Raw genomic sequence first — 16896 nt, 5'->3', positions numbered from 1 at the left:
GTTCCCTAAAATGGCTGAGTAAGGCTGCTCAGAGACCATCAGTTTGTTCCCTCAGTTACCCCAATTCTGCAGTCAGCTATGATCTGCTCCACAATACCTTTCTAGCCATTCTCAGGTGTGTTGAGACTCTTGGAGAATGAATCAAAGCTATGAAGCCTCTCTCTTGGGGAGAAAAAGAACTCTCCCACATATATATATATATACCACTGTGTGGCATTTTAAGGGGTGTGGGAACTCCAGGCTAAGAACTCCTACTAAGCATTACCTTATTCCCCTTTTCTGAGGGCTCCAAACAGAATCACTGGCAGTGATGGCTGTCATAGACAAACTGTGCTATCCTTTAAAAGATGTAACAAGCTTGTTCTATCAAGATGTACAGCTGCTGGGAGCAGGATCATGGTCTCTTCCTCAGGAGCCCTGAGGTAAGGACCTGCTGACAACTGTTCCCTCACATGGATCCTGAAAATCTAGTAGACATGAATTGGGCAAAGAAGTCCACTGACCTTGCCGGACACAAAAAGCAGAGCCATACATCTGGAGGATGGGAAGGACTAGCCTCACTGCTTCCTCACGCGGCAACCTCAGGTCCTGAAGCAGCATTTGTTAGAGATGGATTTCCTATTTTTCAAGGATCCTGGTATTTTGGAAAGGGCACCTGCACTGGCAGCTCTGTGATGCCAAAAGGGTGAAGTATAAGATCATAAAGGATTCCTGTTCACAAAAGCACCACTCCATTTCTGAATGAGAGCAGCATCTGGTGTGGTGTTTATTGTACTGCGGAAAGGATCACGTACCTTTGTCAGCTGCTGCTCAGAAGAAAACCCCAAACCAAACACCGTGTTGGCTCTGCTGTCTGCCCACTGCCCAAACTTCTGTGACGTTTTGGTGAAAGTCATATTCGGTGTGATTGTGCTGTTTATGATCACCTGCAGAAAAATATCCCAGAGGAGAAATGTAAACACTGAGTTGGACACCACAGTCACTCATCTGCCGGCAAAGCCAGTGCTTACAGTGTGCTTCCCTTGTCCTATTACATTTGTCCTATTAAGTTGTTCTTCTGGCACATCCCAAGTTGAGTCAGATTCACAATCATGATAAGAGCTGATTTCACCAAGTAGGCAGTCAGTTTAAAATAAGATCTTACACATTATCAGTGGGAGAATGTATCTCCTACGCCAAGAATAGTTTCCAAAACTGCTATTTATTGCCCCAAAACTGCCACACATTAGAGCACCCTTAGTGGCTAGCCATGGCATACATTCTTGGAAGAACTGGATTTACATACCTGTTTTAATCACCTGCAGCTCCAGTGTTCAGCTGAAATCATTTAAAATCTCCATAAGCAACAAGAACCAATAGGAAGGAGAAGGTATGCTCCAATTAGGATAATTTGTAGAGAGTCTCTAGGACTCCAGTTACACATATGTTTGACCTGTTGAGTGTGTCCAACATTTTTCACACTCACCAATTATTTTTCCCTCCATTCTTGGTTCTCCCTGCTTCAATCTGGGTATTTTTTTATTGATCTGTTTTCTAGTTCACCAATCTTGGCTGTTGATATAGAAACAATGTGCTGTTAAAAATCTACCCACTGGGGCTGGGATTGTGGCTCAGTGATAGAGCACTTGCCTCGCATGTGTGAGGCACTGGGTTCGATCCTCAGCACCACATAAAATGAATAAATAAAATAAAGGTATTGTGTCCATTTACAATGAGAAAAAAAATTTTTTAAAAATCTACCCACTGACCTCTTAATTTCAGATAGTGTATTCTTTAGTTCTAGAATATCCATTTGATACTTTTAAAAAATAAATTCTAAGTCTCTGGGGAGATTTAGTTAATTCTTAGTCTCTCTTCCTATCACTTATTTCATCCATTTTCCTCCTCCTCTTCCTTGAATACACTAATCAGTTATTTTAAAGTCCTTGATAAAAACTCTAACATCTGGATCATATCTGAATCTGCTTCTATTATTTGGGTTTTCCCCATTTTGACTGTAAGCATATGGTTTCACCTTTTTCCATGTCTAATAATTTTTTACTGTATGTTGGAAAATGGGTGTAAAAGAATTGTTAAGGCTCCACAAGCTGTTATCCTCTACCAGGGAAAGTTTCCCTTTTTTTTATGCTAGGCAAGTAAGGAAGATATTTCTACTTCTCAGGGTTGTGGTTCAGTGCTGGTTAAAACAGTCTAACTCTGGTTCACCCCTGTGTTTAGGGCAAGCCCTTAGTGATTTCAACTGACAAGTGGGCAGATCTTCACCTCTTCTGCCATGCAAGGCTGCTGGAGATTCAATGCTATCCTTGAGAAGTTTTTGGCTTAGTTCTGTAGCCTTCAAATCCACATATCTTCACAATTTAGCAAATCTTAAAGGGGATGGCCATGTGTTTGGAGTCACTCAAGTCTCCCATTTTGTCTTTCAAGCTATAGGTAGACAACAAGATTTCTGCTGGTTTCTCTGCCAGCAGCAGACTAAGTAGCACAGGTACCAAGGCTGGATGTCCAGGCCTCTCATTGTCCCTAGAATCAGTAAGTGCCTGGGTGAATGGGTATGTAAGTGTCCAGAGTCAATTCCCCACTCTGGGCCTTTTAAGTCTCTTCAATTTTTTTCAGTTCCCTTGTAGGACTTTGCTTTCCACTCACAGTCAATCCAAGAATTTTACTCTGCCTCTCAGGAATGTGCAGCCTAACTCTTTACACTCTGGAACAGAACTGGAATTTAACAAATGTCTTGTGGTGAAAATCAGCCGTGAGTTTGAAAGCTCCATCACTGCTAAATGCTTTGCCGATTTCTCTTTCTACCAGCAGCATCTCTCTATGGGAGCCAAGTTCCATCTTCATCCTGCACCCAGAATTGGCAAATGCTCTCAAGAGAGAGAGCTGCCAATTTTATCTCTGAGTGGTCCTTCTTCATCTCCCTGGAATTTTAATCTCTCTCGTCTTCATCATTTCTACGGCTCTCTGATGCCTTTAAATCATATTTGTCCATTTTTTTTCCTGCTTATTATCACAGAGAATGGAAGACTGGCCTGCTGGAATCTATATATCTTACTTAGAAGCAAAATGCTGAGTCTGTAGAAGTTCAGAGATGCAATTTACTACTTGTCTCAAGGGACTTTTTCTATAATGTTAATGGAAAGCACATGGAGAGCTGCTTATGTCAATTAAGCAAAACTGTGTCCAGATGTGCGATCCCAGCTTACCAGTATGACTTCACACTGCAACTACTCTCTAATTCCTATAATATCCCACCTTCCCATCTCTTTCCTCCCTTCTATAGCATGTTGAGGGGGGAAGGACAGAGAGAGTAAATTCTGAGTTCTCAGACCACAGCACACATCTTATGCCCATCAAACTGGCTCTAACTCAATCTCTCCAGTCTCCCAAGAGAAGGGTCCATTCACTCATCCAGAACCAAGCAGTCCCCAGGGTCCTATGTCTTCATCCCCAACCCCAGGATGCTCCTCCTACCCACATAACTGTACTGTGTACTCACCATCACAGGCCAGAGTAGACAAAAAGGTCTGTTCACTCTTTGGACACAAAATGCTCATTTTGCAAGAACTCATAAAAATTCTGCAGTGGGGGTTGCATTGTCCTCCTCATTCCCTACAACAGGCCTGCTCTGCTGAGGAACTGCTTTAATTCTAGATCTACACAGCTACTGCTTCCTGTCTTGAGCATCAAGATGTCCAAACACAATCTAGAGGATCCCACCACCTGGAGGTCAACCAGGAGGCAGAAAATGAAAGCCCACTCTCTTTTACCATGCTGCTCTTGCTATTCCTTAGGCTAGCTCCTTTGCAAAGCCCTAGCTAGTTCCCAACAGCTTACCCAGGGCTCAGAGAGAAGGAAGAAAAGGGAGGAGAGAGAAGAAAGGGCAAGGTAAGCCACCATTTACCCCTTCAACACACTCCTAGATGGCCATGACCATGCAGTTGATTTGAACAAACTTATGGCCACAACAGTAAGCCTATCTCCACAATAAGGAAGACAGCTGACTGGCGTCCCTCCCAGAAAATTCAGTGCAATGACCTTCACAAAAGCAGCAAGAGTGACATCCTGGGCAATTACATTGTCAAAAATGGTTAACCCCAGGATCTTCCTCCTTCACTTCCCACCAACATAGGCACACTATCCTATGCTAAACTTGGCTTGGCCAAGACTAAGCTCTCCTGACAAGTTGGGAAGACAGAAGCTTCTAAGTTCTGCTCTTTCTGTGTATGCTCCTCTCAGGCCCCTTGGTTGCTGGCTAACTGCACCTGGAAGGTCTATTTCTCTTTGAGGCTCTGACTCATTTTTCACTTTCACCTTCCTGAGGCATGAATGAGAGTAGACATATGAAACGATATTTCTCTGCTTGGGGTCTGCAGTGATGAATGCACAGTGTACAGTTGTGTGGGCAGCAGGGACATTCTGAGGTTGGGGACAAAGAGCTGGGACCAAAGGGACTGAAGGAAGCTTAGTTCTGGGCAAATGATCCTTCTCTTGGGAGACTGAAGAGAATGAGTTGAGTTTGATGAACATGAGTTATAAGCTCAATCTTGCTAACCAGATGGAAATTGCTTTACTATTATTACTATTATGAACTCAACAAATTCAAAATATATCAGATGATACCAAGTGTTTGGGCAAAGATTTGGAGTAATAGAAGCCCTCAGAGATTAGTAAAACCGCTTGAAAAACAAGGTGGCTTTCTCTATAAAGTTGAAAATGCACTTTTTTTTTTGGGGGGGAGGGTGCTGGGGATTGAACCCAGGGCCTTGTACTTGCACGGCAAGCACTCTACCGACTGAGCTATCTCCCCAGTCCCGAAAATGCACATTTTTTACACGTAACAATTTGACTCCTGAATATACACCACAGAGAAACTTTTACATAGGTATAGGGAGAAATGAACAAGAATGTTCACAGTAGCAGTGCTTTCAAACACAATGTCTACCACCAGCAGAATGGATAAATAAACTGTGATATATTCATACAATGAAATACTATCTACCAGAAAAGTTTCTTTTTCTTTTTTTGGTACTGGGAACTGAACCCAGGGGCACTTTATCACTGAGTGACACTTCCAGTCCTTTTAAATTTTTTTTGGCTGTAGGTGGACACAATACCTTTATTTATTTACTTATATGTGGTGCTGAGGATTGAACCCAGTGCCTCGCATGTGCTAGGCGAGCATTCCACTGCTGAGCCATAACCTCAGCCCTTAAAATTCCATTTATTTATTTAATTTTATTTTGAGACAGGGTATCACAAAGTTGCTGAGGGCCTTGCTAAATTTCTAAGGCTGAACTCAAACTTGCAATTCTCCTGCCTCAGTCTCCCAAGTTGCTAGGAATATAGGGGTGTGCCACCCAACAAATGTACAGTAAATTTTTTAAAAGGGGGGGAAAAGGATTTGCAAAACATATACAAGAAGGTTCCCAGTATGATTCTATTTGCATAAAGGTTAAGCAGGCAAAACTAAATCATTTATTGTTTAGGGCAGGGGTCAGCAAACTATAGCCCTTCAGGCCAAATTCAGTCTACAGGCTATTTTTGTAAATAAAATTTTAATGGAACAGTCATACCTATTCATTTACATATTGATCCATGGCTCTTTTCTTGCTACAAAAGAAGAGAGGAATACCTGTAACAGAGACCATACAGGCTATAAAAAATAAATAGGTAAATAACATTACTCTCTGGCCCTCAAAGAGGAAAAATTTGCATGTGGCAAAACTATAAAGAAAAATCAAGGGAATCCTTAAAACAAATTTCAAGACAGTAGTAATTTCTTGAGGATGGAGGGAGAAGCATTTGATTAGGAAAAGGCCCACAAAGGGACTTCTGAAATACAGATGGTCCCCAACTTACAACGATTCAACTTAAGATCCTTTGACTTGGTGTGAAATGATTCTCATTCATCAAACATAATTTCAAAATTTTTAAAAAAATATTTTTAGTTGTACATGGATACAATTCCTTTATTTATTTATTTTTATTTTTATGTGGTGCTAAGGATCAAACCCAGTGCCTCATAGATGCAAGGCAAGCACTCCACTGCTAAGCCACAGCCCCAGCCCTAGCTTCAAATTTTGAATTCTGGTCTGTCCCTGGGCTAGTTACATGCACTACAGTTCTGTTTCATGATGCTGGGCAGCAGCAATGAGCCACAGCTCCCAGGCTATGACCTGATCATGAAGGAAAACAACCGATGCTCTGCAGTGTATGTGGCTAAGTGAGGGTGTTCAGTAGGCTAGATGTATTCAATGCACTCTGAACTTGTGACATTTTCAACTTACCATGGGTTGGTCAGGTTGTAACCTGACAATATTCTAAGTCAAAGTGCACCCACCCATTCTGAGCCAAGGTGGTTAAAGCGTGCACATCTTCAACTAAGGGGGAATACATGAGGGTTCATGTGATTAGATATTCAACAGACCATATAACAGTTAAAAACAAAGTCCAAAAATCAATAACCTGGTTGTTTGGGAGGCTAATCTTCAGGGTGAGCAGTGTCTTGTAAAGAGAATTGGCAGTGCCCTTCCTGCATAGAGACACTGGAGAATCATGCTGGTGATAGAGGAAGTGGCTGGACCTGAAAGTTCCAGTCTCAGAGGAGAGATGGAGCTAAAGATGACTGTGGGATGAGGAGGGAAGAGGTTACAGAAGTGGAGGATGTCACACTGTGGGAGAAAACAAAGAGAGAAGAGGCCCGGGGCAGGAGGGTGACTTTAGGCAGTAACTGAGGAAGAGCAGGTCAAAGAGTGCAGATGTTATGACGAGGTTAGAAGGGAACCGAGGAAGAACAAATTCTTAGGAGCCCAGAGGGCAGAGAATGAAAACACAGGTGTTAACTCAGCAGTATGATGAACTGGATGAGGACTGTTTCCCAGGGAGAGGGGAAGAGAAATCTGGGGAGAAACTGAAGCCCAGAAGGGAGAGGGGCTGCTTTGTAAAGCACCCTGGGCACAAGCTTTAATTTGGCGTCCCAACACCTGCATATACTCCCTTTCTCGCAAATTTTCTCTGATACTTCCTTTGGAAATGAAGACACCCTAGTAAAAGACCCAGTTCCTATACATGGCAGGAAACAAATTTTCATAAAATGCATAAAATACCTGTAACCAAAAGCTACTTGGAAGAAGCAAAACACTCTTTAGTCTCTCCTGCTCCGGGCTTCAGCAGAAGCTGCTCATGAAATAGGGAGGCACAACAAAGGATTCCTCTTCATGGAAGACTCCCAAATCCAGGGATTTGCAAGTTTGGAAAACTTAGACATTTTCCTCAGGAGGCGGGAAAGGATTACAGCAATTAAAAGACACACTGCCTGCCTCTAAGGCAGTTATTAATAGATGCTTTTAGAAAATGAGGAAGAAAACCAACATTCATTGAAGCCCTACTGTGTGGTAGGAATCTTCCCTACCTTATTCCCTTGACAGAAGGTACTCTATATGTATTCAAAAGAGGAAACTACAATGATGGGTGTTCTTGAAAGCAATTTTAAATTCCTAGAAGAAAATACCAAACAAGCCAGGATTTCAGATGCTTATAATAGCTAAACAATCATGAGGAGACAGGGCTTGTGACACAGCGGGTTCTGCTAACTATCTATAGAACAAATGACCTCTAAGGTCTCTTCCAGTTCAGGTTTTTTGTGATCCTATAAATAACTGAGAATCAAGGGCAGCAGAGTTATCCAGAGCACCTGGGATAAGCACCTGCTTCACGCAAGCCTTGCCCACAGGCACAGCCAGTTCCACATAAGGATGGCAGTGATTAACTGGGTCTGTAATGAATGCCAACAGCACAATGAAATCAAGTGTTGTGATGGCTCAATTAACCAATGCTCTGGAAATGGAGTTTCTTTATAATGCAGTTGGCTGTCCTGCCCAAAAACTCACCATAAATCATATGGCTGTTGGTGTGTGCCGCATGGCTCACAGCAATGCTCTGAGAAGCTGGGAGATGCCCTTTGTCCTTTGTCCATGAACAAGGCAATCCTAGGTCCACTAAGGTTCTGGTCCTTAGTTCTTCCTTGGCAGTGACCCTACCCCTGCCCACGATCCTTCTGTGCACACTGTATACCTGCTGCAGGCCTGGAGGGGAGGTGGCCAGGCCTGACCTCATCATCTGCTCACTCCCCCACCCACTTCTATGGTGTTGCCCACTCTGGCTTAGTGCTGAAACTCCAAAGATTGGCCGGCATGGTCTCCCCCAGTTCTCAAAGAGCTCACAGTCTCCCATAGCCTCATACACAGACACAAATCCACATAATTTCTAGTGTTTGGGTGATGATGAGGCAACACACAGCACTATTCCCACCACTCATTTCTCTAGGTGGTGGCAGCTGGAACTGACACATGTAATACTATCCCTGAAAAAAGGAAATGGCTTAGTGTTTCAAGAAAGAAGAACAGATCTGAATCCAGAGTCTTCCTATGATGAGCAGAACCAATTGCTCTCAGGAGTAGAACCAGATCTCCATGCATCCTTCTCCAAGTAGAGCATGACAAATGCTTGGACAGAGAGGAGGAGCTTGCTGAGCCTGGCACAGAATGACAGCTGCTGAAGCTGCTGGTTACAACTCCACCACTTGTGCTCTTCAGACTGCTCACAGTTTACACAGTGACTGGGTCTGGTATGGCCTCTGCTCAAAATGATCTCTAAGTCCCTTCCAGACTAGCACCTTTTCTCTGAAGCATATCTACTCCGTTTGGGAGGGGCAGAGCAGGCTTGCTCTCCCATCAATAGCAGTTCTCTGCCTTGTGAAGAACCATTGGCTTGGAAATGCCAAAGCAGAAGATCAAGGTGAGGATTTAATGTGGCCAGGTCAACAAAGAGAGGCCTAGCCACAGGCCCCAAACCTGCCCAAGGTCACAGAGGTACAGTCCACAGGTCTCAAAGGCTAAACTATCATCTTAGTTGGGATTGACATTTGGGATCAAAGGTCTAAAATGAAATGGGGTTGTCTCAATGTGATAGAACACAGTGATAGGGAAGCCATGAAGCATCCCCATTCCCCTAGCCCAGGTGCATCCATATCCAGGTGGTCAGTCCATGTCAGGTGACATCATTCCCTAGTCACCTGAGACCTAGGATGTGCAGCTGAGCCAGTAGGAGGATTCTAGGCTTGCAAGGCCAGTGAACATGGAACCAGGAATGTCAAGAGGAAAACCAAGCTAACTGTAGAGAGATGGGGGTGGGGAAGGCAAAGACAATGGATAGGAACCTGAGGGGAAGGCACTGGTGTTAGTAAAAACAAACAACAGTCAGCTCAGCAAACCTGACCCTATTCCAGCCCACAGAAGGAAAGGATCCATATAGAGTATTCAGATGGGATGGAAGCTGGGTTAGGGCAATTCAGACCCCAACAATGGGTGAGGAAGGTGCAAACTGCCGGGTACCAGGCAGCGGCCATAGCTGCTACTGCTCTTCCGTCTTTTCTCCGTGCCCCACCTGACTGAGGAACAGCTGCAAGCACAGGATCTGGTCAAGACCTGGCTGTTGGTTTCACTTCTAGTTGTTCACTCGGTCAAGAATGGGTCCAGCAGAGCTGAGGTAGTGCTGGGATTACATCCAATACTCTGTGTTCTAGTTCTCCAGGTACAAAACTTTCCCCTATGTCCTATCCCTGAGTGCTAGTTGTGTCCCTACCTCTACACTTCCCAGGGTCTTCTGCAGAACAAGGCTGTGTCAGTGTTCTCAGTGCTATAGTGGTAAAGCTAGAACTCTGGGTGGGCTCTGGGAATACCAGGTGGCTGGGCACCATAGTGTGAAGTTGGGGGGTGGGCAGGTGGTAACCTGAGATCCTCTGGCTCCATCTCTGTATTTCAGCAATGCCCCATGGCCTGGGTTTGCAATTTCCACTTTTTAAGTGCCTAATTTGATAGATCCCCCACACTGGGCTTGAATTAGCTCTGCTCTGCAGCTATGGCCTTAGTCCACCCTCCTATACCCATCTGATTTCTCACAGCCATCTCAGTTGGCTCAGACTTCACCAAGCTGTCACAGCCTTCAGGAACTGCAGAGCTATAATGATACAGTGGCTGACACTGACAAATTACTAAAAGTCTATCTAACAGGGCTAAAGCACTTATTCTAAGAAGTTGTTTTATCTATAGGTAAGCCCAATATATCCTTGGATAGCTCAACTGACAAAAGCACAAACCATCTAAAGATGGCAGATGAACTGACAGAATACACAGATAAAAGAAAGCAGGTCAGCCCAATTCCCCATCCCTATCAGAACATCCTGGAAAGAATCCAGGCAATTCTAGCTCAGAGAAGTGGTAATTACAACTGCACCATCCCATGTCTCCCAGAAGCAAAAAGGAAAAAAAGAAAAAAATGAAATAAATAAAAAAATAAGGCACCTATGTACTATGTGCCAGGCATGTTCACATTTCCTATTTGCTAGCCTTTCCCTCACCCCAGGTACTCTCATCCTGATTGCATAGATAGAAAGGTCAGTTCTTATGTATCTTAAGATGCTCACCAGCACCAATCTGCCTAGCCTCCCCAGAAGTGTGAGCTTAGCCAGGTCACAGCCTCCCACTAGACCTTGCTTAAAAAATAAGGAGTTCTGAACTCCCTTCCTGGGCAGGCAAAAGGGTGGTAGCAACTGGAAGAAAGAGAAAGAAAATCAAAGGCCACCTCACCTTCATCTGCAGTTGCCATGGTGCTGGGAACACAAAGGAGGCACTTAGAAAACAGGTGCTGAAGGGAGAATTTGCCTTAAAACAGGGATCCTCATCAGATCAGGAGGCTCCAGAAGGCTCTTGCAGGGGGACGGATTTCCAATGGAGGCTTCCCCACGCTTTCTACTCTGTGGAGTGCAGGGAGAAGCCTACACCCAGGCCCCAACCTACAGCCCAGCTTCCAACTCCCTTCTAACTCCCTACTTCCTATTGCCTATGAAGGCTGACCTAGAGGCAGAAGTCAGGAGAGACTGCAGGTGGTAATGACAAGGTCAATCAGAGGCTACTGCATGGGCCCAGGCAACCCTGTGCCTAAGCAAGAGTTAATAGTCTTAAAACAGAAGGGGTTATGGCTCAATGGTAGAGCACTTGCCTAGAATGTGTTGAGGCACTGGGTTTGATTTTCAGCACCACATATAAATAAATAAAATAAAGATGTATCAACAATTAAAAAATAAAAAAAAGAAGGCATACATGTGAGACACTTAAAAGGCAGATTCGTTTGATAAACTTTTTTTAAAAAGGAATGACCTATTATTTTTTTAAAAAGGAATGACCTATTATTTTTTGTTCTTTTTTTTTTTCTTCAGGCCAAGTAATTGGGAAATAAAATCAGAGGCATGGTTTAGAAGATAAAAAGACACACTGTTCAGGTGACAACAAGTAAAAATGTCTGGCAGGGTGGACACAGATTAAAGACTATAAAGTGGTGGGTTTATTTATTTATATTTTTATAAAAAGACTTTGTGATATTTCTGCTGGCATCTCTTCATTTTACTCCCATAAAAATATGGCAAAAATATGGAGAAAGACAGCAGAATAACAAAAGTACCATGTAAAAAAGTATTTCAAGAAATACTCCAAACCATTTAACAAAATTTGACTCCCATGTCTAATAACATCAGAATCAGACTAGATTTAATACCCAGGGCTGGCAAGGGTACAATAAACTGGCATTTTCATACATGCTGGAAAAAAGAACCCTTTCAGAAAGTAATATGGCAATATGCATCCAGAGTCATAAAGTGTTAATATCATATTACTTCTAGGAATCTAGCCTAAGGAAATATTCAAAAGAAAGCAATAGATCTGTGATGAACAACAGGATATTCAGTACACAAAAATGCTCATTATCTATAGTAGAGAAAAACTGGAAGTCACTTAAATATCCAACCATGAGGAGAAATTAAGAGCATTATAGGCCCCTGATGGAATCATTATATAGGCATTAAAATGTCAGTTACAAAGACAGTGTGGTAACAGGGAAAATCTGCTTTTCACTCGCTTGCCATGATTTTAAAAGGACAGAAGATCAGGATACGTGACTACACAGATAATATGATGATAACTTCCACTGTTACGATAGCTGGTTTTGGGTACACCTTTTTCCTCCCACTTTTCAAAGGTATGGTACTGCTTTGGACAGAAAATAAGAGAATATTAAAATCAGCAGGTGGGGCAGTACCTTGGCTCCATCTACGCTGATGATCCGATAGCTGTTCCTTGTGACATCGTAGAAGTAGGAACAGTGACAGCCTGCTTACTTGCAGGCACCCAGTTCTTCTTGGTGCTGGGGTCAATCTGGAAGACATGCGCACGGGTGGTGAAGATGGGCTGCTCTCTGTAACAGGAAAGATGGGCGTGTGAGCTGATACAACATGACTTTATGTAAAATTTTGATTTCTAGGCCACCTACTGCCCCAAGATTTTAAATAGCTCATTCGGAGAGATACATATGCATGAGGACAATTAAAATAAGAAAAGGGAAGAAAGGAAAAAAAGAGACACCAATGAATAGTTCTGCAACCCACACTCTGTTTGCAGGGTACTGGCCTAATGAGCAATTTGCTTAAAATGCAACTCCCTGTTGAGAATTTCTGCATCGCTGTCAAGTGTCCAGTTCCTTCTCTGACATGCTATTGGCATTTTTTAGGACTTTGGAACCACTTTCAAATTTATTATGGGGGATTCTATAACAAATTTAAGACTGTGCAATCCATTTATAGCTTAATGTTATAGTTCTATTAAGTATTTCTCAAATTTCCATCATTATTTTATATCATTGTGAGTATCTCTTTAATTTTACTTTTGGAACAATTTAAGGACTTTACAACTTGACTTTACAACTTGCCTTAAAGTTTATGTAGAATTCATCAAATCTATCTCTTTTGCTATTCTTGTACTGTAGTGTTCTGCCCTTTTCTTCATGTAATCGCTAACCAATTAGCACATCATCTGTGTTTCTTTCTGCTTAGTGGAGAATTAATTAGATCTTGACAACAGACACTAATAAATAAGGAAGATGAATAAAAACTGCAGTGGATTTCACTACACAGTCATATTTTAAACACAGTCATATTTTAAGGTATCTACTTCACAAAATAACACAAATATATGTATTTCTGAAGACAGAGTCTTTAGGCAAACTGTCTAAAAAATTCTTTTAAATGTTCAAAATACAATGAAAATTGAAAACTAAAAGCCACCAGCATGTAAAAAATAACTCAATTGGGCATAAGATGCTACAGATTTCATAAACACTTATTAGAAATACAAATTAAATCAAAAGGTTTCGTTTTGTTTAGTCAGATTAATTTTCAAAATTCTTAAAATGTCAAGAGATGACTTTAAAAAAATTAGGACACCCAAGTGTATACAAAAAGCCAAAAGGGAAGTGAATTTTAAGTGCACTGGTCTCTGGATGGAGTACTTTAAGGCAAAGCAGTCTTTGAAACCCATCCTGACTGTGGAAGACTCATTATTGGAAAAGAAAGCTCTTGAGGAGAACTCTTTTCTTAGAAAAGCAATTTACCATTTGAGCCTCATGCAGGGACATGGAATAACATCATGGATGTAACCATGGTTCCAGGGAATGCAGAAACCTTCTTTATGACTAATTCTCCAAGGGCATGCTAGTAATGCTTGAGTACAATTGTTTCTAGAGGCCAGAAGACAGTCAGAAACTAACACTCCTTGCTCCCTGAAAGTTCTTTTCTAGGTCTCCCTGAGCAGGACAAATGACTATGGGGATGTGGATTACTGGGACATTTCAATTCCCTCAATAATGAGCAAATTCACCCACCCACTCAATCCTAAACCAACACCCTTTCCAGTGGGTGGGTGTCAGTTGTGGAAACAAAAGGAATATTCTCACTGTAATTTCTCACATCTGTTGTCAAGAGGCCAGGCTGTGAGGAACATGTGCACATGAATATGAGCTCTTGCAATCAAGTCCACATGGGGAAGTCTGACATCTGGATGGCCCAGCTGTGCCACTGTCAACCCAGCACTGTATTTTTCTAATCATCTAAATACAAGACCATAAAGAAAAACACTTCCTCACACAGCATTCTCTTGCATCTGTAAGAGGAAAGAGTGATTTAAAGGGCAGTCACTACAGAAAATTTTCAGAGAGTAAAATTGTACTCAAATCTCTGCCTCCCTCTTCCACAGCACTAGAATGGAGGCCCTGGGTCAGAGAGGAGCCCTCATCAGGGAAGGAGCCTAGGCTTTCAAATCTTTCATCTTGTTCCTTACACTGAGGAAGGGTGACTAGATCTAAGTGTCAGCAAGTTTAGTGTTTCTTCTACCTTTATGACAGAAGTTAGCTGGGCATTTACTAGGCCCCATCCTATGCCCCCTGGAATCTGGCTCTCCAAGGAAGGGGGCTGTAGGCTCCACTTCCAACAAGAATTCCAGGTGATTTTTATCTTCAAGGAAGATTGGGATATGTTCACATCAGACATTATTAAATGATCTAGGGAAAAATGGGAGAAGTGACCCCTAAAATAAGCATCTCTCCTCTAGAATGAAAAAAATGATATAGCACGACCCCCCACAAAGGTTCTCCCACAGCTCCAGGGGCCTAGCAGTGGGACCAAGAACAAGTTCTCTGGATGCAAATGATGGAGGCAAAAGGGTAAAAGGGAGGGAAAGATGGAGGGCAGTTTGCAGTGGCCTCCTGCAAGTACTCTCTGCCCTGGGAGCTTATAGGAGTGAAAAGTGAGGATGGCAAAGGGAGAGAGTGGAGGAGGAGGGCAGGGAGACAAGAGAAGACAGCAGGGCTTTCTGATCAGGCATAGCAAAAGCAGCCTGCCATCTGCTTGGCATGATTGAGGCCAAGGTGGGCATGTGGACCGGAAGGGCTCCATCTCCAAATCTGCCTTCTTCGCAATCCAGATGGACTGAAGTTATCTTGGGTTGTCCTTGGGACCCCATCCAGAAATGCAAGGATATGGGGAGGCATGGTGAACTCAGATAGACACACCCTTGGTCACCATAACCAGGTCCTCCACAGGGAAGTGGCTTCTCCCACAGAGACCCAGGAGGAAGCACTGTGGGGAGTCACACTCGTCCCATTCAGAGGGTGATCACCATGGCAGGTACAGCCCTCCTGAGGTCAAAGACTTTTTCCTCAGTCCCAAGGCCCAGGACAAACAGTGCAGTGCAGTCATACTGGCAGCAGTTCTGTATACAGAGCTGTATACCCACCCATAGGATACGATATCCACATGAATAACCAAATCTGAGAGCACTGGGGAGTTTCAAACTAGTCTTCTGAATTCAAAAAGTCTACTGTTATTTCAAGAAGGAGCAAGGATGAAAAGAACAGCCAGTGGCTGACATTTACTGAGTGCTTACTGTTCCACAAGGCTTTACACGTGATTTCTCATTTAGGTTCACAACAATCCCATGGGGAAGGTGCCACACAGATGGAGAATAGAGGGCTCAGAGAAGTCAGGTAAACTACCTTGTATCACAGTTAGGAAATGGCAGATCTGAGATATGAAGTCATTTTGAAGTGACAAGAAAAGTCTCCCTCTTAACCATTATGATACACTCTTTTAAAATGAGAGTTGTTTGTAGTATGTAGCTTCTAAGGTACCTCCCAATGTAATCCCCTCCCCTTGAGTACAAGCAGGACCTGTGACTTGCTTTTAACCAACAGAATATGGCAAAGGTTATAGGCTGTCACTCGTGTGATTAGGTTACATAGATTGTGATTTCTGTCTTCCTAGCAGGCTTTCACAATTGATTTTATCTTGCTGGCTTTTTTTTTTTTTTTTTTTTTTGGCGGATACTAGGGATCGAACTCAGGGCCTTGTGCTTGCAAGGCAAGCACTCTGCCAGCTGAGCTATCTCCCCAGCCCTATCTTGCTGCTTTGATGAAATAAGCTACAATGATGGGGAGACCAAGATTGAAGGAGTTGGGAAAGGACTCCAGCCAACAACCAGGAATATTGAGGCCTTAATCCAATATCCCTGGAGGAACTGAAATTCTGCCAACAAACAGAGGAGCTCAGGAGCAGACCTTTCTGCAGTAGAGCCATCAGATGAGACTCCTGGCCTGGCTAACACTTTGGTTACAGCCTTGTACAAAACCCTGAAGAGGGCGACCCAGCTAAGCCTTACCCAGATTCCTGACCACAGAAATATGATTCTTTTATTCACACATATTAATTGTACAAATAAATAGGATTTATTATGGTATTTACATACATGCACACATTGTGCATGGATAATGCCCATCCACCCTTCTACCCTCAACCCTCTTCCATTTTCCCTCTTGCCAGCTCCCTCCCAGTCCCTTAAAGTTCCCTCTTAATTTCTTTCTCTTCCTCCTGCCCCTTATCCTTCACCATCTTTAGTGACCACTATTCTGCTTCATAGTTCTGTATGACTGACTTACTGGTTTCCCTAAATGAGTAAGAACATGTGGTATTTGGCTTGTTTTCACTCAGCATAATGCTCTACTTCCATCCATGCTACTGCAAATGATAGTATTCCATTGTGTAATCATAGCACATTTTCTTTGTCCATTCCTTCACTGAAGGGTACCTGGATTGATACTATATCTTGATTATTGTGAATAATGCTGCAATAACATGAGAGTACCCATTTCTTCTGGATGTCAAACCTTATTGAATGTACCATTTGCCAATATTTTCTCCCATTGTGCAAGCTATCTCTTAATCCTGTTGACTGTTTCCTTTGCTGTGCGAAGCTACCTAACTTGATGTAATCCCATTGTCTTTTTTCTTACTTTTGGGGTCCTATCTAAAAAAAAAAAAAAAAAAAAATATCATTGCTTACACCAATGTCTTGCAGTGCTTGTCTTGTGTTTTCTTACAATAATTTCAGCATGTCATGTTTAAGATTTAGGTCTTTAGGGCTGGGGTTGTGGCTCAGTGGTTAGAGCACTTGCCTAGCA

At 42.8% G+C, this 16896-nt stretch overlaps 1 protein-coding gene across 2 annotated transcripts in view; it reads right to left on the bottom strand.

Moving 5' to 3' along the window:
* The window catches only part of Homer2 (homer scaffold protein 2), an 87610-nt gene that overhangs the window by 23410 nt on the left and 47304 nt on the right, over positions 1 to 16896 (bottom strand). For both annotated transcript variants that reach the window (XM_047538799.1, XM_047538800.1), the window contains exons 2-3: positions 12151 to 12306; positions 795 to 926 (exon numbers count right to left, since the gene is read on the bottom strand). In XM_047538799.1, coding sequence (XP_047394755.1) covers positions 795 to 896 — 102 coding nt within the window. In that variant the 5' untranslated portion in view covers positions 897 to 926; positions 12151 to 12306. The remainder of the gene's footprint in view (positions 1 to 794; positions 927 to 12150; positions 12307 to 16896) is intronic.

Source organism: Sciurus carolinensis, chromosome 2 (genome assembly GCF_902686445.1).
Source record: "Sciurus carolinensis chromosome 2, mSciCar1.2, whole genome shotgun sequence".
Taxonomy (NCBI): domain Eukaryota; kingdom Metazoa; phylum Chordata; class Mammalia; order Rodentia; family Sciuridae; genus Sciurus; species Sciurus carolinensis.
This window is presented reverse-complemented; position numbering and strand designations above follow the sequence as displayed.